Below are 24562 nucleotides of genomic sequence, written 5' to 3' on the forward strand. Positions count from 1 at the left end.
TCAGCAGTATTGCTTTCTGTGGAACATGGCAGCTGGAAAGCAAAATGCAGGTTGCCATGTGTGAACGTGCGCATCTCCTGCCCTTTGTAATTCATAGCTCTTCCTAAGTACACAGATGATTAACAACTTGCAACGACCATGCCCCATTTTCATACCTTTATCATACCCCCACTGTATCTTGTTTTCTTAGTATCTTTAAGCTACTGGGGGGAAAAAAGCTTTTCACTCCTGCATGCTCCCTCCAACTCGGAGCTGGCCCTCTTTCCTGCTTATCCTGGACACTTTCTAACCCCTGGCTATGGTAGGGCTACAAAGCGTTTCTCAGGAGGAGCTGCCGGAGCAGGGCAAGGACCGCACACACCCGTGGCATCAGCCCCAGGCCCCTCCACTGGCTCCTTGGCACCAGAGAGGATGAGGACAGGGACAGCCCGTCCCAGGCAGATGCTCCCCTGGCCCCTCGCTGGTTCCACCGGCGCCACAGGGGAGGCGGCGCAGCTCCCTGCCTGGGCACAAGGCACGCTGTGATGCTACGCGCTCGTCGTGACGTCGCTGTGGGGTGGTGTGGCGTGGCACGCTGCGTGCCACAGGCTGGCTCGGCAGCGGGGACCCACCTGCCGCCGGCAGCTGCCCCGACCGCAAGAGGGTCCCGCTGAGCCCGTCGGTCCACGGCAGAGCTGACCAGGGAGACGAGGTGTGCGAGCCCGGGCTTAACATGCAACATAAAAAGGGCAAGTGGCTGCTGTTATGCCAGCGAGAGAAGGCTCAGCTGCAGCCTCACGGCATCTGACACACCACAGCTCTGAAATCAGGCTGAGCCCTGGTTTTCCTGGTTATGCTGCATCTTGTTCAGCTTAACCTTACCCTCTGCCAGCGTAAGGCTCGCTGCTGGGCGCTGAGGAGGCTGGTGCCACCTGAGCAGGTTTAGAGAAACTCTTGGCCCGTCACCACCGACACAGCCTGGGTAACTGTGCATGCAGCCCACAGCATCAGCACCTCATTGCAGGCTCCACCTTCACTGTGCGAAGTAAAATCCGTAGCGTGCTGCACACTCAGTATGCGGGAAAGCACTGGGGGCAAGTTTTATTTAAAAAAAAAAAAAATCACCTTGCGAACACCATAGTTTGCGCTGCAAAGCGGTGCTTTGCTAACCGCCAACGCAGCCCTTGTCGGCCACAGTGTGGCAAACCTGCACATCGGTGAATAGAGGTGAATCTGAACAGCCAAAGATGCTCTTTATGTAATTACAGCTTCTATAAAATGCATAAACATTTACAGGTCCACGGTCTTAACTTGGTAAGATGAGGTAGGTTGCAACCTGGGCAGCAAGAAGATGGTGAAAAAGAAGGAATGTTTCCTGATATATGTTGCAACTCTACTTTAAAAAGTGGTTTTTATTCTGTTTTTTATTATTACTCAGTTTGTACCCCAATAGGTTTTTGTTTCTCTAGGAAAACAATGTATATGTTTTTCAGGTATAGGAAAACAGGTATTTCGGACCACCTAAGAAACACAAAAGATTCAGGGCTGCCCCAAAAATGTTCAGGCTGCAGGTTTTTAATAATTTCTGGATGAAATGCTGACATGTGCTAAATATTTTGTACATTTTAAAGACGTGGTGGTGATCTCTTGTGAATGCACATCATATATAAGGGAAAAACTCTCAATCGATTATTTGTGTTTTCTGTTTCTGAACATCTCATAGTAGAAATTCTATATAAACACTTCAGTATTTCACCTCACAAAGGAAATCACTGATTGCAAAAGATAATAGGATTTTCATGCTTTAAGGTTCTACATGAATATGCAGTCAAGCAGGCTTGCCCCACTGAAGGCCATTCTTAATTAAAACAGAAAGTATCAAGAACGAGGGCGCTTGGGCCGACAACAGCCTAACCTTGAGGTAACACAAGAGATGAGAACAAGCATCCTTGGCGTTATTGCTAACTAAAGACGTAGGCCGTTTCCCACTTTGCACAACTGTTTGGCGGCTTGATCGCTAGCAAGAAAGATAAAGGCCACCGACAGCAGCGAGAGATCAGTATGCTAATTGTACGTGTCTGATGACAGTCAAACATTTGCAACTTATTTACCATACTAATGCTTCCCCTGATTGACGGTTATAAATGTATGTGACCCTTAGCAAAATTTGGCTTTGTGTGTACAGACACTGAGATATTTATAGCATATGTGGCGTAAGGGAAATACTTCCAGCCTTTATTCTTCTATAATTTCCTTTTTTCCATACTGGAAAGGGAAGAGGTGAATTGTTTATTATCCTTTGGGAACACACTAATCTGCTGTTTCTCACCGTGGCCTTACATTTACCTCTATTTCCTGTTGACCTGCTGTTACATCATTATTTCACTCTGAAATAGCCAATATAATTTAAAAGAGTTAATGAAAGTTACTTTCAAAGACAATTTTAAAATTTCCTATGTAACTCTACAGGACAAGGCGTTAATTCTGAGTTTCAGAAACTTATAGTTTGGCTTTCCAAGTCTGAGGTCTGAATTTACTTTTGGGTCAAGCCTTCTGTTAGACTGCATCCATGCAAACGTCAGTTCTGACTTTCAATATGCAGCGATCTGTATTTGTACAAACGTTCTTTAAATGTACACCGATACACGCGCTTGGAGAGTTCAGTCAGTTCAGCTGCAGTAGCACCACGTCCAAATGCTTCGAGTTTATATATGTAGTCACACGTTATCATGAAAATGGTTTTACCAGATGAAGCTTATGTTGCGCAAATCAAATGAAAACCAGCAATTTCAACGAAGTCAAAGGCAAGTCCAGCCCAGGTGAAAACAAGGTCCCTTGAAACCCTGCTCCCACTGAAGTCAAACGTCAACAGCGTTGTGCTGTAGCAGCAGCTCTTGGCTCTATAACTCTACTGTGCAAGTCATCTAGCACTTAGAAATTTATAGTATCCAGCCTCTAACAGGAGACGTTACCACAAAGTTTAGCTTCTGCTACACTTCAGACTACTTCTGAGCTCGTTTTTGTCCTGAAATAAGGAAAGGTTTTCTTTAATTTGTGAGAACGTTCAGATTTCTCGACCTACCACTCTGAGATAATCTAAAATCTTGCTTATTCCAGGCACAAAGACAATGCGTAGTCTGGGCTCTGCTGTAATCCTACGGAGGTATGGTGATGATGTCAGGTTAGAGCGTGCTACGATTACACCAACCAGTAGTTTTAAACTAAGTTCTTTCTATATGGCTTGTACAGAATTTCATGTTTTTAGAAAGGTAGAAGGATGTCTGTTTACTTATGTCAGAAACTGAGCAAGTTTTACACGCTACTCCCATACGAATCCACAGGGAAATTCTCCATTTTCTTTAGCTTCACTGCCTTTGATGGCTGAAGAACATAAGTTTTGAAAAGTGTACAAAGTTTATTTGAGATGTTATTTGAAATGCATACTATCTTCTTACAAGTTATACAATCAACCAGTTAGTTTATAAACATATCTATCAAAGATCACAATCAATGGCTTTTTAAAGATTTTAGGGTATCAGCATGTCTAAAAAGAACAGAGATTTACAATAATTTTCCAAACAGACACCGGGCTTCCTAGGACACTTTAGTTCTTGTTTTATTTATTTTTTTACATCCGTAAGGGAAAACGCATATAGAGATCTCTGATATATTTTTTCTTACAATTTTATCAAAGTTAATTGCATACTTATGGTTACATAAAATATCCAATGCAATGCTAAATCCATGTACTTATTTGTAAGACAAAACTGTTAAATAGGTGCTCTCCACCCTTCTTGCTTTTCCATACTCTTTGCCTGTACTTTTTAACAGAGATAGCCATGGATGCACGTGAAAGCCAAGTGAAATAAATAATTAAAAAAACAAAATGAGTGGTAATATGCCTCTCATTTTGGAAAACTGCCTTTTTGAAAACTCCAGAGGTTTACCTGCAGGGCTGTTTGTTGGTATAGACAAATTTGACCATCTTTTATGGCACTGATTATTTTCCAAAGCTCCAGAATAGGGTGTGATTTTAAATTTTAATTGTTTTCCTGACGACTGTTCTTTCACTTATTAGAAACTATGTGTTGCAGGACAAAATTGTAATAGTAGATTTAAAATGGGACGCTGCTAATCTTTGCTCATTTTTACGAAATTTTAAAAAAATGTAGACATTTCAAGACCGGTGCAGTGACTTGAAAATCTGGGTATGACTTATTTTCAGGTTTGTTTTAGTTCTGCTAATGAAAGGGCTACTGTGCTTCGCTTTGTATGTGGGTTTGTAATTTCTGCTGATAGAAAAAGGAGATGAGAAGCATATATTTTTAAAGACAAAAAGTAAACTAAAAGCTCAATGTATTCTTGACCTCCAGTGCTGAAAAGAACTGCCTGTTTTCTGTTTGAAGTTCTCATTCATTGTATGCCGTGTTCCAAATATCCCATTCATTTAAATTACAGGAATAGAGTACTACGCAACACTGGGGTTGACCAAACAAAGGTTTCTTTTCAATGGTCTATTTTTATGCTCTATTTATAATACTGTAGCGGGTATTTTAGGAAAACTACTATTAAGCAAATAGTTCTATAGTACTGAATTTTCAAGTATGTTTTAGCTGTCTGGTTTGGCAGCCCAGTTTAAGAAAACAAATGATAGGCTTTGCAGTAACAGCTCATTAGACGGGAGGATGGGCTTGACCTTAAGGCCTGACTTAAGAGATCTGAGTTATCAGTTTTGCATGACCCTTGGCTAATCTCTTATCTCTGTGTGCTACAATTCTCTATCTATAGAATGAGGGATAATACTCCCTTTGCTTTCTTATATCGTGAACTCTTACTATGCCTACTATACACGGAGCCAGTAGGACCACTAGTGTGGTGCCCAGTTTGGTACTACTACAGTAATACATTCTACGTTATTATTCAGGTAATGCCATAAAGATGAACGTTACGTGTTAAAACATGTATGCATATATTATTAATATATAAAAGTATAAACAAAAAATGGACTTCACAGTTCTGTGCTGGAGTCTGACATTATTTTACCCTAAATACTGTCCTGCACACAGCCTGAACTGAGTAGTCAACAGCACGTCCAATTTCTCGCAGTCTGAATAGCACAGACTGTTAAGAGTCCCCTTGGACAGATCCTTCATAATGCCACTGGAAATCCATCTCAGGCACCTGATGTTTGATTTGGTCTTTAACTTCTGCTCGTCGTTATGAGAGCCAAAGAATTTATAGGGAATATTTCAAACACCACCCTCTGGTTCTTCCCCCCCCCCTTCCTAGGGTGTGAGCCAGGGCCTTTGTTCCAGATCTTGCAGAATGTGACAGGCAGGACAGCTGATGATGGGATGATGGTGGCTCTATCAGGTCAGCTGTTGTTGATCTGGACTTCTAACTTCTCCATCGGTTTAATTGTTGCTCCTTTAAAACACTAAAAAGTCCATTATGAAATTGCTGTGAAAAAGAAGTAGAGAATTAGCCACTAATGAGATATTTAGTAAACTGTCTCATACAAAAGAAAAGATATTATTTATGAAATACATGGTTGAATTTTGGGATATTGTTTCTTAATTTTGAAATTTCGGCTAAAAAGGCTCAGAAAAAAACAATCAAAAAGCCAAAAGCAAGAAGACCTCTAATATAAAGGCTTTTTCCACTTTTTTTTTTGTCCCATGTTTTGCCTGTGTAACTGATGAAAAATCAGGTTCAGTCCCCTCATCATTTCAAATGTTGTTGCAGAAGAATGCTGCTACATTCATCCCAGTTCCCAACCACCTGTTGAAATTCAGGCTTAAGGGTCCATCCTGTTTGCATCTGCAAATAGCTTTATCCATATGTACAACTCCATTGAGATCAATAAGATTATCCACGTGAGTCAAGTTACCCAGGCATGTAAATATTTGCTGAATTAGGACTAAAACTGGAAGGGAATGTAAACGTAGATGGTAAATCCTACTTAAGATAAAGGAGCTGAGCACCCACAATGATGACTGGAGCTGGTTCAGGTGCCCCTTACTCCCCAGTCAAGTTTTATGGATTACTAAACAGCTTTATGAAGCAGAATTATCTGTAGCTAAATGTCTAGAAAATATATGATTAATTAATAACTACACCGTTTTGCTTCATCGTTGACTTTTGTTACAAGAAATTGGCTCCCCACATAAAAGGAGATGACACTGAAAATAGCTTTTATCTTTATAGTCCGTCAGGAAAATAAGTCCAGTGTAAGTGCACACATATGGTGCAGCTACTGCAGTCTCAAGCAAAATGCACGATACGCTGTTTTGGAGCACATTAGAGAAAATGTAGATGTTTTCTGTACAACCTCCAGATTATGGATGCTGAACTGGAGGAAGGGGGGGTTAAATTTACTTTTCGTAAAACTGAAGCAAGCCATTCAGAAGTGATTCAAGATGTCTCTGGACCTAAATTCCCCTGTCCCTGTCATTCAGTCTCTGCATGCTGAGTGAATTGATCTGACTGCTTATCTTTTTAGGTTTACGCTTAAACTGATGAGGAAATCTCATTTCATCTGTCTCTTGTTGAAACGATCGCAGTGAGGAGACATGGCATTCAGTAGTAAAGCATCCTCCTGGTATGTCCCTCTTGCTACTTGCAGCTCAATTCTGCCACTCAGTATGCAGCCCGGGTTTGAGATTAAACCTAAGATACGATAATCTTTTTTTAGCCTCACTGACTTGCCAGTTTACCATCCCATATGCGCATTCCTCTTGCTGGTAGGCCAGCGCTATGGAGTGGAATGGGTACCTTTTTGCATGGCTGTTTTGGGAGTGGTGGTAGGCTCTTTTCACCACGGCAATTTACGAGTTGACAAGATTCTTGGTATAAGGTTGTTAAAAGTTTGACTTTGGTCTCCTTTTCACTGTTAACCGCTTAGTAAATCGAAACCTCTTAGGTCCACAGAGTGCAGGTTCTGCCGTCGTTTATTTATGATGCTGCCATGCCTGGGGCTACAACATTATTTTAATAGATAATGAGTTTAGAAGATGCAAAACTACTGGCTGCATGTTTTATTCATCCTTAAATTGCAAGAGTGCCTCGGTCTCCTTTTGATGCCTACCCTATTTGCATATGCTACCTGTGTGCTTCTGCAGTCACTTAGTATTTGAATGTATATGCCCTCATCAGCTATAAAGCATTAATGTTTTGCACTTGTATAGCCTTTCATCCGAGGAGCTCAAAGTCTTTCGCTGACAATGATTAAGAATTACAGTCCCCTTTGAAGTGGGTAAGTGCCGCTACCTCCGTGCTGCCGACGGGCAGAGCGAGGCGACTTTGCCCCGCATCCGACGCGAAAGCAGCGGCAGCGCTCGGAGCGCCGCAGCACCGCCTCCGGCTGCGGCTGCAGCTCCCGCCTCCTGCGCCCTCTACACCCATTGCCCCGCTTGCCCCGCAGCTTTGCCGGCGGTCCTAGCGCTTCGCGGGGGGCGGCTCGCCCTCCCGAGCGGGGCCAGGAGTTCCGCGCGCCGCCTCAGCGAAGGCGCTCGCGCGGGAGCGGTGGCCGCGGCGGGCCGGGATAACGCGGCGGCGGGAGCCGCGCCCGCGGGGACGCCGGGGAGCTGCCGGGGGCGGGAGCGGCCGCCCGCGTGCCGGCCGCCCGCCCCTCCGCGGGCCCTGCTTGCAGAGCGAGGCGCGGGCGCCCGGACGGAGTCACACCCGTGGTTCGGCTTGCTGCCTCAAACGCCCCTTACAGCGTTGCGGACGGCAGCCGCGTGGGCTGGGGGACGCGCCCGGGCGGCGGCGGCGGTAAGCCCGACACGCGCGGCTTACCTGGCCCGCGCTCCGCCGGGGCTCAGGGGAAGGGCACCCGGGAGTGGAGCGGCATGCAGCGCCGGTGCGAGCAGCCGTGCCGGTGGAGCTTCCTGCGCAGGGCCAGGTTGGCTGCGGAGAGAGGGGGGCAGGGCGTGAGTGGGGGGCGCCGCCGGTGAGCCCCGGCGGTGGCGGCGCGGGGCGAGCGGTCCTGCTGCTCCCGGGACGCGGCCGCGCCGCTTCCCGGGGGTACCGCTCCCACCCCACCCCCCCGCCGCTCCTCCCGCGCTCGCGGTGCCTCCCCGCCAGCGGGCTTGCAACAGCTGCCCGCCCTGCGCCCGAATTTGTTCCAGCCCCCCCCAAGTTGCCAGACCCCTGCGATACCTGGTGCGTCACGTCACGCCGCCGCTACCAGTGGCGGTGAAGCGCGCGCGCGCGCAGGCGGCACAAACCCTCCGCAAAACGGGCGCTGGATGCGGTGGGAGAAGCCCGCCGGCGGCAGGCGCGAGCCCCCGGCACGCGCAGCCACCCCGAGGCACCCACCGCTTACCTGGCCTCTGCCCCCCGGCAGGGAGGAGGCTCCCCAGGAGGAAAAACACGATACAAAGGAGCAGCTGGAGTCTCATGTCTGCGGCCAGCGTAGAGGCGCTCTCTGAGGGTGCGTGTAGGGGTACAGAAGCGAAGACACGCACAGAATACCGGCCCGCGTGGGTGTGAGAGTCCGGCGGCGCGGCCCGCAGCCCCCCCCGCCCCCGCCCGGCTCACATGCCCGTGACAGGCTGGGGAGCCAGCGGCCTTTTCCCGCAAGGTTAATGATCAGGCAGGGGCAAGGTTCCTGCTTTGCACTGCGATCAGTGCCTCCCTCTTCCCTTCTCCCTTTCCTCTTTTCTTTTTTTTTTTTTTTTTTTTTTTTTTGTCACTCCCCCTTATTTTCCATACGCAAACAATGCAGGAACGAAAAGTCCGTGTAAACAGGAGCCACCGCCAATGCGTTAGGGGCGAGCAGCCTGAACAATGCCGAGGCTTCGCTTTAAATTCAAGCCGGGCAGGAGGGAAAAAAAAAAAAAAAAAAGACGTAAAACAAGCCCCGATGTTCCCTCCCCCATTTGCAACTGTTTAAGCTCTGCATTGCCCATATTGGTGCCACATGCAGAAAGCAATGGCAGGGGCAGGAAGTCCTCCCCCCCCTTTGTCCCCCCTGAAAGCCGGGGCCGGGACCCCCCCAGCCCTGCCCGCCGCGCGGCTCCGGCGCCGTCTCCCTTCCCTGAACTAGCTGCCAAGCTGTGCCTATTCAAAGTGAAACCGCTAGCAGTTAAGGCTAATGGGTGTCTTTTGTACCCTCAAGTATTTTTAAAGGATCGGAATATTCTGGAATTAATTTGAAAGTTTTGGTTGTTTGTTTCTTTTTTTTTTTTTTTTTTACCACGCCGGGTGAAATAGAAGGGTGACGCGAGGTAACTGCTGCGCCAGAGCCATGCCGGGGAAAGCAGCTTCCGATACGGCGTTGTGTTCCCGTGGCCCACCTGTACGCCGCGTTATATTTTTACTGGGTTATGGTGAGAGCTCGCTTTAACAAACTACGCTGGAAACAGCTGGGGTGATAAAAGTGCAGGCATGCAAGCCTGAGGAGAGGGAAGGCAAACCCTGCGAAATGTCTTAGCAGCAGTGGCGGTTTTGAAATCCAGTGAATTACTGGCATCAGTTAAAATCCGTCTGGTCCCTTTCCATTTTTTCAGCCTGCTGATTTCTCAGGATGGAATAGCACCTAGTGATTTGGAAAACACAAATTTGTCCGGTTTTATAAATAGTTTGTGTTTTAAAAGAGCAGGAAAGCGAACACTTCCACATAGATGAAATACTATTATTGACAGATCAGTATTACTGAAAGTGGTCTAAAGTTGTTCTTTGCCTAATTCCCTAAAAAGTTGAACATAAGTTTTTTTAATTCAATTGCCCCTGGGTTTTTTCCCCTGTTGTGGGTTTTCCCATTTTCTTTAAAAGCCTGTTTCACTCGATAGCGGATGCTAGTCCCCCCCCGTAGAGTTATGCACCATTACTGGGTTACTTGATTTGTCTATGTAAAGTATGTCTGTATGAATTAAAAGACAGCTTGCAGCTTGACTACCTGGCGGGAATAATTATTAATGTTATTTTAAAATGTCAAGACTGCTGAGGAAGATGTCTCAGACGAAAGAGTAACAAAGGAAATCCTCTGCTGATTGATCACATTGATCTGCCACAAGCCGCACATGCTTCCCAGTGTTCATCTGTTGAGGTCGTTATGTTTGTTCTGCGCAGTCTCTGCCCTTCAAGCTAGACTTCTCTTCAATATCGATGACGCTAGCTCAGCTGAAATCTGGATCCTGTGGTGCCAGTGATAGATTTGTCCCAAAGAGTGTATCATTTCAAGTAGGAGGGTGGTGGAGAAGTGGTGTGGCCAGCCCACACAGTGAGCTCAGGGTTGCACAGGGAGAATTAGGGTTACGTCCCCAATATCCTAAATCTCACTCCAGTGTCGCCTCCACAGGGATGCCTTTAGGGATGCACTCGCTTGTTTGCCATGAATGAGAACACGCTGGCCACCTCGTTCATGCAGCCCTGCAAATGGTGACGACTTCCGTTCAACGGTGAGCTGTATAAGGTTCAGACTCATAACCTTAAGGTGAAAAGTAGTATCGACTTCAAAGTGATAGGGGCTCTGTAAAGGGCTAAAAGGGCAGAAAGAATGCATAGACCATTGCCAGTCCCTTGGGCTACCTAGGCCTCTTCTGCACCTGTATTTGGTGAAGTTTACAGGCATTCTGAGGAGACATTTTCAGGGAACTGAGTATGATACAATATTTAAGTGCAATATTTACATATATATATATTTAACCTTAGCTTACCTTGAGCTATTCAATCCATGCTTACTCTGTGCAAAAGTTTACAAAGGTTTATATGAATCCAAGTCACCATAACACGAGCATCACAGATTTCTTGTAATTTTTGTGTAAGGTAGGGTAATATTTTGACGCTTGCCAACTGAAGACATTTCTAAAACGTATTATTACAGACCTACTCGAGAATTTATAGTTCTTTTTCAAGCAGATTTCCTTCAGGTGCTTACTTTCATATGGCATACTACTGCTTGAAATTAGGCAAAGAACAACTAGACAAAATGTAACAATGTAATGTTTCTGGTTTTTTCATGGTTTGCTGGGTTTTTGCAGGGGGTCGTGTTTCTTTTTTTTTTAAATTTACTTTAGGGGAAATTTTATTTTAGGAATAAGATTGAGAGAAACAAGGGACAAGTGACTGAGGCAATATCAAATTATTTTTGTCACATAGAAGAATATAAAATATAAAATCTTTTGATAATTTAAGAAAGCAAGTGATGTTACATTTTAAAGTAAAATTTTGCAGGGAGAGGGAAGGACTGAGTATAGATGCTTTTTTACAGAAAGATGCCTTTTTCTGAGAACAGATGTTGTCTGTGACAGGAGTTATACTGAGAGAGGTTCAGAAGCACAAAGGACACCAGGTAGCAGCAGGAAAATGAATAGTAATAAGAAGTAGAATAGGCAGAGTTGGATGATAGCAACAGGAGAGAAAGGTAATTGGGCACCTCCGAGTAAGGAGGAAGGTATTAATTAGCATTCCCTGTTGGACTGCTAGTCAGGAGTTGAATCCTACCTTTCCTTTGAAGGCTAGCACATAACTATAACCTCTAGTGAGAAACAGTGCTTGTCACTGATCTTTGAGAACAGCTTTTGAATCCTATCAATGCCAAATGATAAATAGAGCTTCTCAAGTACAAGAATTAATTGTTCTATATTCTAATACTGGTTTCAATCCCTGTATTTTAGATATCCCCTTGGATAATACCTCTTCCCCTCCTAGAGATCTGTAAAAATACATTGATCATTGTGGATCTCTACTGTGCTGTAAGAAGACTTACCAAATGCTCAACCGATTGATGATAACTATGAAAATTTTTGTTTATTTTGGCTTGGAAGTGTCAGGTAAGATTTAATATCAGAGTTTCTAATCATATTTTCTAACCTGTGTTCCCCAAATTCATCCATCCTGCTGATCAGGAGGAATTATTTCACTAACCAGACAAGATCAGGGATAAAAACGTTTACTTCAAAAGAATTCGGTGAAGCACATAATCAAGTCCAAGAGCAAATGTCATTAGGAAAAGTTCTAGGCTTTTCTTAGTTCCTTTCTATTACATTGCAAGACGGTATATAAGCTGTGCAATGAATGAAAGAAAATATGCCAAAAAATTATGTGAGTCGCTGCTTGAGGGGAAAAAGTTGGCAAAGAAATGCTCAAAGGGGTAAATTGTGAAATGTTGTTTAGGCGGCTGTGATGTGTTTTTTTTCACCACAAATTTCACTGGGATTATTATCCCATGGTTTTATTGGGTCTATGTGCCAGCCACAAATATAAAGGATGGTTTTTCCTCAGCCCAGGGTACAGCATCAGAAGCCGAATATAATGTTTGCCTTCTTCATTGACTATAATCGTGAAGACTACTTTTCCTAGACAAAACTCATTACCTTGAAAATTACGATTTCATGAGAAAATTATGGACTTTGTCATGATTGTAATCTGTGCTTGGAAATGAAAACCTACTCAGAAACCAAAGCCCCTTCCTCCTCTTTTGCATTTTATGCTTTTTTGGGAGGAAAAAAACCCAAACTACCACTTCCCTGCCTGTTTGTGCTCAGCTGCCTCTCCTGCCTGGGGGGGTGACAGTGCTCCGGAAGAAAATGGTGGTCATCAGGCAGAAGGAATGCGCACCAGTAACCTGACACTGGAGACAGATGTGCTCAAGGAACGGAAATGGGGGATTGCTCACACTAAGCTAAACCTTGTATAATTTTTTTTTTTCCTGTTAGAGAGGTTTTCCACGTGTGTTACAGAGATGAACAACCTAGGAAGTACACTTTCTTTCGTTTTAAACTGGGAAGAAAGTTTGCTGCATCCATGGCAGCCTCTCCAAGGTCTTGCTGCAGTACGTCATAATTATAATTACTAGAATAATAATAAAAAGGAAAAACATTATCTGGTAGACTTCAGTCTGTCTTACTTCTGTAATCCTACAATCTGCAGGGTTAATTTCATTTCATACAATGAAAATAATACTGGCCACACACATGAATAATCACAAAGTCTCACCTAGACAAATGATAACTTCATGAGATACCTTCAGAACTATACTGTTGGATTTTCCTTTATATTTAAGGAAAATGGTCTTGAAGTTGCATTTATCTTTCAGTTGTTTTCCAGTCTTAACAAGTAAATTTGATTCTAAGATTCATCTAGGAAATATATATTTATATTTTTGTTTTAAATAGGAAAACAAAGAGGCAAACTCTGGATCAGTGGTGCCTGTGATCCCCACCAGAGCGACCACATGTTCCATTTCAGGCAACCCATTCAGGGTTAGATTCTTCTCTGGCACTGGTCATAATTTCAGCGCTTTTTTAATTTGAAGAGACATTTATGTTGTCTTGAGTTAATGATGTTCCAGAAAAAAACCGCAATGCTTGCAAAGCACAAGGTCCTACAATTAATTTTTATTTGCTGGTTAACTTTCAAATATGTAACCGCCTTAAATATGTAGACCCTTTGTGCCCTAGGTTTCAGCAGGGAAAGTCTTTAAAAAGTGTATTTTTCATGTTATAATGAAAACTCTCGTAAGTGATCATGTAAGTAAGGTAAATAGAGCTACAGCTTCTAACATACACGTTTAGGAAAGATAGGTGCTTACTGCAGTATTTAATGTACATGTTACTGTTTATATTTGCAAGGGAAAGTTCAGTAAAGAAATACTGGTATATTTTTGTCCTAAACTCTAAATTTTAGAGCTTCACACGTGTTTGGAGAATTACTGTTTTTATCAAAATCTATCCATTTAGTTGTACAGATTTCAGTAAGTTTTTCAGATGGAAAGATTTCATTTCCTGGAGATAATTTCCTACATAACTGATCTTCTGTTTTGGATCTGGGCAGCCACTAGCCACCGCAAAATTGTAATGCAGGAAGTGCTAGGATGTGCTTGGCAAATTTCTGTAGAGATTGGATGAGTAATTACTTGAGAGAGAATTTCCAGTGACCCTCCAGCTCTTTGCATATTTATACTTCTGGCTTTGGGCAGTAAATTTGCTTAGCAGTTTCAGTAGATTTTCTTTTTTTCTATGTGGCTTGCAGTTTATCATTAGGGATATGGTGTCGCATGAAGCAGCTCTGTAGGAAGAAAGAGCTCAAGTTCCCATAAGGGGGTCTAGTGTGATGTTTTAGTAATCCGAAGAGTTGTCACCATTAATATTAACCCTCTGCAAGCCTGGCCACCAACTTGCAAAAAGGTGAAATGTGCACTTTATGCATGGGTTTTCCCGTGAGGGTTTGGACCTTTCTAGTACGGCCCTTTTAACTTTGCCTCCTGGGGGAAAGATTGAGTCTCTGCCTGGCTCTTCATCAATGGCTGGGCTGTGTTACTGCCTTTTCGTATATTTCCTATGAATTATTTCTTTATTTGCTGTGGTCAGGAAGGTCAGCGTTACTGTTGCCCACACAACTGGCGAGAGGTGCAAAAGGAGAGAAGGTATGTATGATTTTTCACTTTTCCAACCTTCAGGCGAACTGAAAAGCAGGAATTGCAAGCTTGCGTTCAAATAAAAGATACCAACACATGGAAAAGAACAAAAGCAATGAAGTCAAGCTTTTATTTGGGAAAATGTTGAATTTCTCATTGAATTCCTACATTGCTTATCCCTTGACTGCTGTGTGGGAAAGGCCAACATTTTCCAGTTGCATATTAGAAAGTTTTGTTTACTGAAATGTTTTGCCATGCCTACTCTTAGAGTAACAGCACCTACGTAGTAACTAGTCTCGAGTATCCTATTGGCTGTTCTAGATACTGTATACTTCTAACTAATAACAGATTTTCCAAGGGACAAGATTTATGTTGTAGACTTGAGGCCTATCTGTGCCACCATATTTTTTTAATTACATACTCTGGCTAATTAAGTTACCGTGCAGTCATAACAAAGTCCACCCCACTGAAAAGACTGCTCTGAAGAATCTTTCAATGCTTTGACTCCTGCACTTGCCAGATGGCTGCTGTGATCAGTGCTTGCCGTGGATCTCGTACAGTAATGATCCTATTGTTTCTCTCACTGTTGAAGCTGCACTGATAGGAAAGGTGGGAAATCTTGAGGAAAAAGCCTACTACAAGACAGAGCACCTTAACCTGTCAGCCCCTTCTAATCCCATAAGGTGATTACTAGCTGTACAACACCTATGGATATACCAAATATGGTCCAGTAATTTTTTTAATGGAACAGGGTTATCTCTATCAGTGGAAAGACCAAAGACTGAATTAGCAGAGATAATGTAGTGGAAACTTTTGTAGTGTCTGACGTTAAGTACAGGTTACAGTGAAAGAATTGCTATAGAAGCTGAAGCAGCTATGCAGCAATTCAGCAATGTTTTGGGGGTTTATTTTGCTAGTTTTGAAAGGTGACGATGATTTGCACTGGTTTTGCTTCTGCAATATATATATGTATTTAATAATAATAATCTCTAATGTGAATAAAAGGTACAAAGCAAAACTCAAAGTAAATTGAGTTGTTCTCAGCATTCACTACAAGGATCCTTGTGTTAAGCCCTCAAAGAAGACCTTGAGACTTCAGGCTCATCAAAGTTTTGTAATCGATACTGTACTCACTCAAAAATAGATGAATCCAGGAAAGAAAACAGCAGCCAAAAAACCAACCCTCAGACAAAATACATGCTTCGTGGAAGAGAGGTTACATTAGGTTATGTGACCTAATGTCACAAAGTGCAGTTCATGAGGTGTGTTGCATCACAGCTTTAGAAACTCAGTTGAATTTGGCAGTGGTTTTATTTGCTTTTGAGGCGAGGAAATATTTTCACCTCGCAAATTTCTACGAAATAGTCATTAAAATCTCTGTTACCAGAGACCCTGAGGAACTTTCCCTTTGATGGGTGCTATTTTATAAAGTCCGCTTTGCAAAAGGATATGTGGTCCTTTCTCCTTTAAACTTATTCCTGATTGCAGTGTTTGAGTCCTTTAAAAACATAAAGATGATGTTATTATTGATACAGAGGTGAAGATGCTAATGTATATAAATACGTATACAGGGTCAAGGAGTAATTAGTGATTTCATTGAATTTCTTAACTGTGTAAGTTTTAAAAATCTTTATTTTAGCTTTGTGGACTGATACTGCACAGCTTAAATTCAAATTGCATTGCTCAGCTGTAACACATTGTGTGAGACAATCATCTCATTTGTTTTCCGTGATTATACACATAATGTTTTTGCACCAAGAATGAACTGGATTGAAATGCTGTTTCTAATGCACATGAAAACAGTTATGTATTCTTTAAATGTTTTCAAGAAGAGCTCTATGTTGAAAAGAAGTTGGAATCGAAAGTAACTGTAGAAGTACATTCCACTGAAGGTTGACTTTTGATGTGCTTTTGAAAACTGGCCTTCACATTTGGATGCTATTGTGCATATGTATGCATACTAAAGCCACTTCCCCACCCCACCCCCCCTTTTTTTTTTTAAGTGAGCCACTAAGGTGAGTAGTGGATAGCTACCAGTGGGCTTACAGGATATATCTGGAGACTAAGTGATCTGTGCCTTTGTAGTTAAAATAATAAAATGGCTTAATAGTTTTCCAGCATGATACATGCGGGATAGAAAAAATCCCTGCATGAATGCCACAGCTCAAGTATATATTGTGGTGTTAATAGGTAGTAAAACACAGTTTTTCATTTCTACAGTGAGCAAATTAAATACGGAAATCAGAAGGCTTCCTCTGGCCAGTCCATAGCCCTCCTGAGTGCAGTAGGCATGAGGTGGCTGTGCAGTGTCCTGGCTGCCAGAGCTGCCTGTGGTTGCTTTAGCCCCTGCGTTACTTAGGTTTAGGTTAAACTGCTTTAAAAGCCTCCAAGGAGCTGTTGTGACAACAGACAGGCATTAATGTGATGCAGGAGTCCAGGCTTGTTTCTGTCAAGGAGGTTGAGTACGCAGTGAAGTGGTAGAGGCAGCTATCAGTAGTTCTGCTGTTTCTGTGCTATCTGAGTCTCCAGTTGTCTCACAGGGGCTCAGTAACCCTTCTCTTCTTGCCCTTGTGGTGTCCCACTGCTACAAGGGCACCATAGGAAAGGTCCACTGAATATGAAATCAGACACCATTGTCTTTGCAAAACTGTCTTTTCAAGAACTTTGGCCTTGGATTCAATATAACTGCAATTATTTGCAGTATTTTTGTTTCCCTTTTATGCCTTTTACAATGAAAGAAAGAAACCCAAAGTGTTTACACCTCTCTCTCATGTTCTCATAAAGATTGCACTTAAGGACACTCTTTACCTACAGTAGATTTCAGCGATGTCCAGCGTTGAAAGCCTGGTGAGGTCTCAGCACTCTGCTATCACGTGTTTGGGACTGCTGCAGCAGTTCAGATCTGCCAGTTCACATCTTCATGGATGGAGTCTAGGAGGCACTGGTCTTTCTTTGCATGTGCTGCACCACCCATGACACAGGCAAATACCTTTTGGCTTCCAAGCTGCTTTGAGAGAAGGTGGCTAGAGATGTGGGCCACCACTCTCCAGGCATTTCTTGCAGTCAATGCCTAGTTGTCTTCACTCCCAGAAATGGTCAGGATGGAGAACACCAGCTGGATTAATTGTTTTTGTACCAGTAGCATCTTGCTTCTGCCGTCTTTCCTGGGGAGCCCTTTGGCTTCCCATCTGTCATATCATGGATGTATAGTTTTCACAAGATGTGGAAAGGGTGTTGTGGCCTGAAGATTGGGAGCAGATAAGAACAGGTTACAGGCTCCACAGCTTGTTCTGGCAGACAGAAGGTGTCCTGCAGATTGTAGCTGGGGCAACTTGCGGATGGTATTTCAACTGGAAATCCCAATGAAGAGTGAATGTATAGAATGAGTGTCAGAGGTGTTCTTCACAAGACTCTTGTTATCGCTGCAGTGATTTACCCATACCAGGTTTAGATGTGCTAGTTCAGGTAACCATAGCGGTGTAATAGTGAAATAGCCATGCTCATGAATGTTTGCTCATGTCCTCTGATGTGTTTACGACCTGCTCTTAGGGCCATGCTGCCATGGTGACAGGGGTAGCCTTCCTGAGCTAACTGATTTAAAGCCATCATTGAATTGGTACTAATTTCATCCTGATTAACCAGCATTACATGCTGTGTAGTTAAAGAGTTAAATAAATTGTATGAGGGGTATATATAATAATGTGTTAATATAAGTGCACTACACTTGAAGGCCACCAGCTACAGCTTTTATTCTTTTGACCACCTGCCTGTCTCTGGCATGTAGCAGTATAAATAGAACATGGTCTATTCTTGTATGAAAATTCACATGTTTTTCTATACCAACAGCAGGGTTTCATGGCTTTAAATACTTATAATACTAAGCATATGAAAACTCTTTCAGCATTCAAACAGAAATTGGCTGTAGTCATCATTGGAAGGCACCAACAAACTTGCTATTCCTTGTCCTGTTTTTCAAAGGATTAATGGGTATTTGCTAGGACTTCTTATTTGAACCTCAACAGAAATAAATTCAGATCACGGTTTTGTTGATAAAGAGAATGCTGTATAATTTTCTCAGTGTGTACCAGTAATAATTGAATTGTTAAAGTAATGTTTATATTGCAAAATGTTTTTTCTCATTGTTTTTTTCCAAGAAGACCTGAGAAGAACCCAAATAGAAACTTGAGGTTTATTACACTCTAAATTAAGCTTAAATGACTTATAGTGTCATATTTATAGAGCTGTGACTACACTTTTTATATAGAATTTTCATAGATATTTTAAATAAAACCTAGTGACTGCAGCCAGCTGGTTGAAATACATTATTTTCAGAGTTTGTTGCAGTTACACATTAACTAACAGTGTGCTAACAGCTAAGTAAATGTTTGGCAACTGATCAGAAGCTCCAAATGAGGTCATAACATATGGAGAGGTCCTGAGAGTTTACAATTCCTGGGTGTCTCAATGAATTCTGTAGCTCGAGAGCCTCCTTTGCAGCTTGTAGTCTCTGATCCAGCAGGTCACTTGAGTGCATGTGTATCTTTAAGCCAATAAGTAGATCCATCAGCTTCAATAAGGCTTCTTGTCTGCTTAAAATTATGTACAGGAATGAATACTTTGCTAGACCAAAATGTCACGGAATAAATAAGTATTTCTGGGAAAGTTTGGGTACAAAAAGGTGAAAGAATTGAGAACATCTTCACCCAGCATGCTAAGTTGCTGCTTATTAACGTATGTGAGCAGCAACTTATTTTCTCTTTGAGAAGCATTACTTTCTGTTTGATTGCAGCTCATGAAATCATAAATACGTTTAACATACTCTTGGTTTGTCCTTGCCTAGAAATTATCATTATAGCTGACATGATGCATGCAGAACCTTGAAAGTAACAATTTTAGGCTAATAAGCATGTTTCTTATGATGTCAGGCTTAACTGGAAGCCGGCTATTCACCCAACCCAGCCCAGTAGTTCAGAGGGAATAGTTTATATTCACCCCATGTTGTCTCTAGTAGTTTTGGTATAATTTGGATTGATGGATTGACTGCATTGCAGCGGCCACTAACTGGAATGGCATGGTAAGTAGAAATGCATATAAGAAAAGAAGTATGCTCTTTAATGAAGTAATTTATAGGAAAAACATCTTCTGAAGTATTTAGTTGTAAATAGGGGAGAAGATCTCAAAGTCTTTGCACTTTGCACTGAAAAACTGATGATCAATTCTTAATATTGAGCATACCTCACAGCAATGAAAATGTGAGTTATTTGGACATTTGTATGAGGCCCCTCTCCTAGTGAGTGGTAGAGACCACTAAGAAATACTGGTATAAAACACAGAGAAGGAAAAGTGTTTTCTTGAATTTTTTGTTGAAATACTATCAGCTTATCCAGAGTTTCATTATCTCTTCTGTTATCAAAGAGGAAATCCTGTCTTTGCTTTACTGCCCCTGAAAGGTAGTCTTATCTACCAACCATTCTTTGCGGTTGGATCCCCAAAGTTTCTTCCACTTCTAGTATCTCACAGAGTGATTAGCTCTGAAAGAAGCAGGTGGAGCCAGCCTGTGTTTAGCACTCGTACACACTATTGGGTATTTTATTTGTGTGAAGACAGAAAAGACTAATCTCGACTCGCTGAGGCTGATAAAAGCGTGGCCTGGTTTTCGATTTGTTCAGGGTTCCATTTCAGAAAATACAATCGCTACTCAGAAGGGACCTTGCCGTCACTGATGTCAGAACCATGTTTAGCAATACTATCAGCTTTATTGCAGCACCAATGATATTACTAGATATACAAAACCTAGTTACCTAAAGTTAAACACCTTGAACTGGAATGACTTTAGGAATATATTTTGGGGTGGTATTTTTGCCCGATTTTTTTGTGAAGAAAAAGAGAATAATCTTCAGTGTATGGTCCTCTTTTTCTAATAGATTTTTTAATAGATTCAGGTTTTATTTCTTGATGAACGGTAAAAAAAATAAAAACAACAACAACTAACCCTTAAGAAAATTCTGTTGACTTAAAAATGCTTTTTAGCAACAAAATAATTTGAAAGAAAAATCCCAGCAACTAATTAGAAATAACTAATTTCTCCCAGGTTCAGTATGTAGATATAATCCCACACTGAGTACCAGCAATGATGTAGTGCACCTTTAAAGGCTAAAGACAAAGCTAAATCCTGTAATAATCTGCATGAGGTTTTTAGTAGTTATATTTTCATATTTTTTAGTTGTTTGTAGCTCCCTCATCCATACAGAAAGGCCAGCAGAAGCAGAAAATTAATTACCTCAAATGTGAGGTAGATCATATATTCATTGACTGTGGTAAGACTGTCCCTTTACTCAAAGGAAAGTGTAGGAACGTTTGTAGAACTGTGATTTTTTAACAATAAATGCATATTTTATTTTACACTTCTAAATTAAAAAGAATCTCACTCTGTAAGACGACATAGTTGTTCACCCATTAAATTATCATCTGCGATCCAGCCTGTTACAGGTTTCAAATCTTCATAGCAAAGCTGCTAATTCTTTTCTTGACTTTTTTTTTCTTTCCTGGTGTTGTCCTTGTCTAACCATAAGCCCACTGGATATATTCAGATAGCATAACAACTTTGCTTCTGCTTTCAGTTTATCCTGTAGATATCTAGTTTCCAGGTGACGAAAGGAGACCTTTTGAAAATTGCATGTTCCTTTCTTTTTTCATTAAGCGATGGAAAGCACACCCCAGTGCTGACAGAGACTGCCTTTGTCTCATTGACATGTGTGCATAATTTATACAGCCTTATAAATCTTGGCTTTATGGTCTATGTGTCTTACAAACGAGATGAGGAGTGTCCCTTTCGGAATGGATTTGGTAATGCTGAGAGAGTATTCTCTCTCTCTAGCCTCTTGACCACCCTTTGGTAAAATAACATGGTTTAGAGTTAATGGATTAATCACACGTATAGCAGACAGCTTCATTTTCAAAGTCAATGCAAGCTGACACCTGTATTTTCCTGTATTAAAAAAAAAGTTGGTGTTTCAGAGAAAAGAAATAGGGAGGAAAAGCTTGGGAGGGTAAATTATAAAGAAAGGCCTATTATGTTTAATGGAGTAAACTTTGAAAGGCCTTGGCTGCGTTTATATCTGTCATGGTAGTTATAGACAATATTGATATAATCGATATCAGACAATTATATCTGTTCTAAAAACATTTAAGAGATTTTTAGAAACATTTCTATTTCATTGTGTATTTTCAGGATTGTATAAAGGGTAGCATCAGTCCCTAATGCTTTGGAACTATTCATCCCGAAACTAGCTAAAATATTTGAATTTTAATTTTATCCAGATCAATTTAACGATCATCCTGTATGGAGAAAAAGGTTATCCAAATCAAAATGCATTTTTCTCTATTTTTGGGGAAGAACTAAAAGAGCCAGGGTTTCCACTTGTTTTAGCATTAGACAGTCACTACTTTGTCCAGAATTATCTTTGACAAAAGTGGGTGTTCCCAGCATTGCACACTGATGACAGCAGCCCAGTTAATAGACTGTTTTAATTAAAAGCATGTAAACTTATTTTTATGTTAAAACAGATTTAACACTAGTATGTTAGATTGTCCTCTGAACATTTACCCATTAACATACATAGGGAAAAACCATTTCCAATATTCACGAGTCATCCAAAAACCGCCAGAGGTGAGCTACCCCCAAAAAGGTAAACCTAAGTGAGTATTTGATATTCTTGCATAAATGGCAAGTTAGGAAGAAATAAAAACCTTAAAGCAAATCTTCTAACAAATATATAAAAGCAGAAAGTCTTTTATTAAAAAAAAAAAAAGGCGCAGAGTGAGTACTTAAATGTGAATTTTCATGACGACTTCTTGAGAAAGGGACCCTTGATTTCTTTTTGTCAATCACTTATTTTTAAAAAGCTGTTTGCTATAGTATTGCTTCAGTTTGTTTTAATTGCTCACACACAACAAATTGATATTTTAGTGTTTTCTCGTAACAGCTTAATGATGATCGGGTACTAATTTATACAATTCCATGTATTTTGCATTTGATTAGGCTTTGATTTTGTCACAGTGGCTATACAAACTCAGAAATTTTCTGTCTTAGAAGATGTAAAAGATTTTGTGATGACTGAACCTCCTAACATAGCATTGGTCCATCTAGTCCCACATTCATCAGAAGTTTATCCTCAATCTGGAAGACCAGTAAGAAGGAGTAGAGGAGTGATTGGTCATTACTAGTTGTACTGGCACCACAGCACCCAGGCAACCTGAACATGGGTCACTGCCTGTTGCTGTAGGTACCGTACAGAAACAAATCTGAAGCCCACCAAAAACCCACTGTATAATCATAGCATTATTGTGGCTGTGGATGGTATAAGGCAAGAATTACAGGGGAAAGGATCTCTCTTTAGATCAAACCATTCTCTAAGGAAAAAGGGATGTGTTTTCAGGCATGTAAGCCTTTAGGTCTGAGGTGGAAGCCAAAATGTTTGGTATTAGGAATGCGGTAGAGGTATTGGTTTTATAGCACAATGTGATTTCCCCATACGTTTTACCATCATCTAACAGTTTCGCATTTTAGTCTCTCTCCCACAAGAACTAGCAAACTTAAATTCTCTCTGCTTACTAATACCCTCTTTTGCTATACCTATTCCAACTTTTTTTTTTACCTCAAGTTGTCTAATTGATTAACTACTTAATACAAGCTTGAAGGAAGTAGTTTTCAACCTGTGGCTTCTATCTCAAACCTGTCCTAAAGCTTGTCTGTTTCTCCTACTTGCATCTGCCAGCCTAATAAAAGTTACCATCCTTTCCTAAATCCTAATCTTGTTATAATGTCAGTGCAAGAAACAGTAGAGGGAGGAGACAGATGATTAAATAGTATCAGTAAGTTTAAAAGGCAGCGACTAGTAGTCTGTCTATTGTGATTGATTTTCTACCTCCTCAATCAGTTTTGGATGAAAAAATGCAGCAAAACTAGATATTTAGGTTTTGCCAATGAAGTTTGTTTTAAACAGCACGAGTTACCACTCCTAAAGCTCAGTTTGTTTGGCATTTTCTAAAACAAAGAGAAACAAAAAGGTGGAAAAGTGGTTGCCATTAGTTTTGTGTACATTTGAAATAATACAATGCCTGAATACATTCAATGACCACCAGGGGCATATTTGCTTTGGTGTAGCAATGGTGTAAGCCCTAGCAAAGACAGGTGAAGATATTTTTATACTGTGATAAAACCACATTCAGAATAAGACCTCATGGCAAGGTCAAAATTCCTGATTATATTAGCAGCCTAGTACTGCTCAGCTTTGGCTTTTATTACTGAGTATTGAAATATGGCCCCTAACTCTTCTAATCTGATGTGCCGCTCATCTATAAATAAATGAGATCACGCACGGGCAGCCATAAGGACTAGTGTGGGTGGATGCAGCCAAGGCATGGATGAGTGGCTGCCCATGTCGGTCCTTCATGCAGTTCATCAGGGCCTACTTGTGCCTTGAGCTACCTGGCTAGAAGTACCCTCAGCAAAAGAGGTAAGGGAGTTCAAACTTCCCTGGCTTCCAGACCATTGAATCCTCTCTTGAACAGATAAGGTCTCCTCCTAATCTGCCCTCACTGTCTCGAATTCGTGCCTCTCATTTTGCTGTTTTTCCACAAGGCTCTCTCCACTGCTTTCTTAATTTTCCTCAGGAGTTGTCTTTTTTCCTTTCTCTTTCTAAAAAACTCCCTCTCCTAAACAGTACTGTTACAGCTAGTGCCAGCTCTGCTTCTTCCTCTGCATAATACAGGGCAGCACTCTGTGGCTTGTATCCGGAAAGCACTGTAGCTTGGGTTACATATGCTTTCAAGCTAATAAACCTTGCCACTCCGCTGTGCTAATGTGACCTCACTGCTTGTAGTTCAGGAGCTTGCTTGATCAGACCTGGGTTGGATACTTCTGCATGGTGCTCCACAGCGCAGGACAAACATGCTCTTAGGTGAAGATATCATATTCTATCCTTTAACGTTTTCTCAGCGGCTGTCACTTAGACCTGTCTACTCCAGAACATCATACTAAAGTGCATTACTAGCCTTCTAATGTGGCTGCAGTTTTATCAGTAGAGAAATATTTTCTGTTGACATCACTCTTTCTTTATTCTCTATTCTATATGTGATCGGAGAGGTGCCTGAAATGTTCTGGATGCTTTTATTCCTACTCTGCACAACTGATACGTATTGAAGAACACAGATTAATAT

At 41.7% G+C, this 24562-nt stretch overlaps 1 protein-coding gene across 2 annotated transcripts; it reads right to left on the minus strand.

The window, feature by feature from the left end:
• Positions 1 to 3370: 3370 nt before the first annotated feature.
• Positions 3371 to 8747, minus strand: APELA (apelin receptor early endogenous ligand). 2 transcript variants are annotated; one of them, XM_064449770.1, is made up of 3 exons: positions 8306 to 8747; positions 7777 to 7887; positions 3371 to 5416 (listed from the first exon to the last, which is right to left on the minus strand). In XM_064449770.1, the coding sequence occupies exons 1-2, from the start codon at positions 8379 to 8381 to the stop codon at positions 7799 to 7801; spliced, it is 165 nt and encodes a 54-aa protein (XP_064305840.1). In that variant the 5' UTR covers positions 8382 to 8747; the 3' UTR covers positions 3371 to 5416; positions 7777 to 7798. The 2 variants fall into 2 exon arrangements, with proteins under 2 accessions (XP_064305840.1, XP_064305839.1); XM_064449769.1 differs by having other exon boundaries at positions 3371 to 5439; positions 8306 to 8742.
• Positions 8748 to 24562: the final 15815 nt, after the last annotated feature.

The sequence above is a fragment of the Phalacrocorax carbo genome, chromosome 4, assembly GCF_963921805.1.
Source record: "Phalacrocorax carbo chromosome 4, bPhaCar2.1, whole genome shotgun sequence".
Classification (NCBI taxonomy): domain Eukaryota; kingdom Metazoa; phylum Chordata; class Aves; order Suliformes; family Phalacrocoracidae; genus Phalacrocorax; species Phalacrocorax carbo.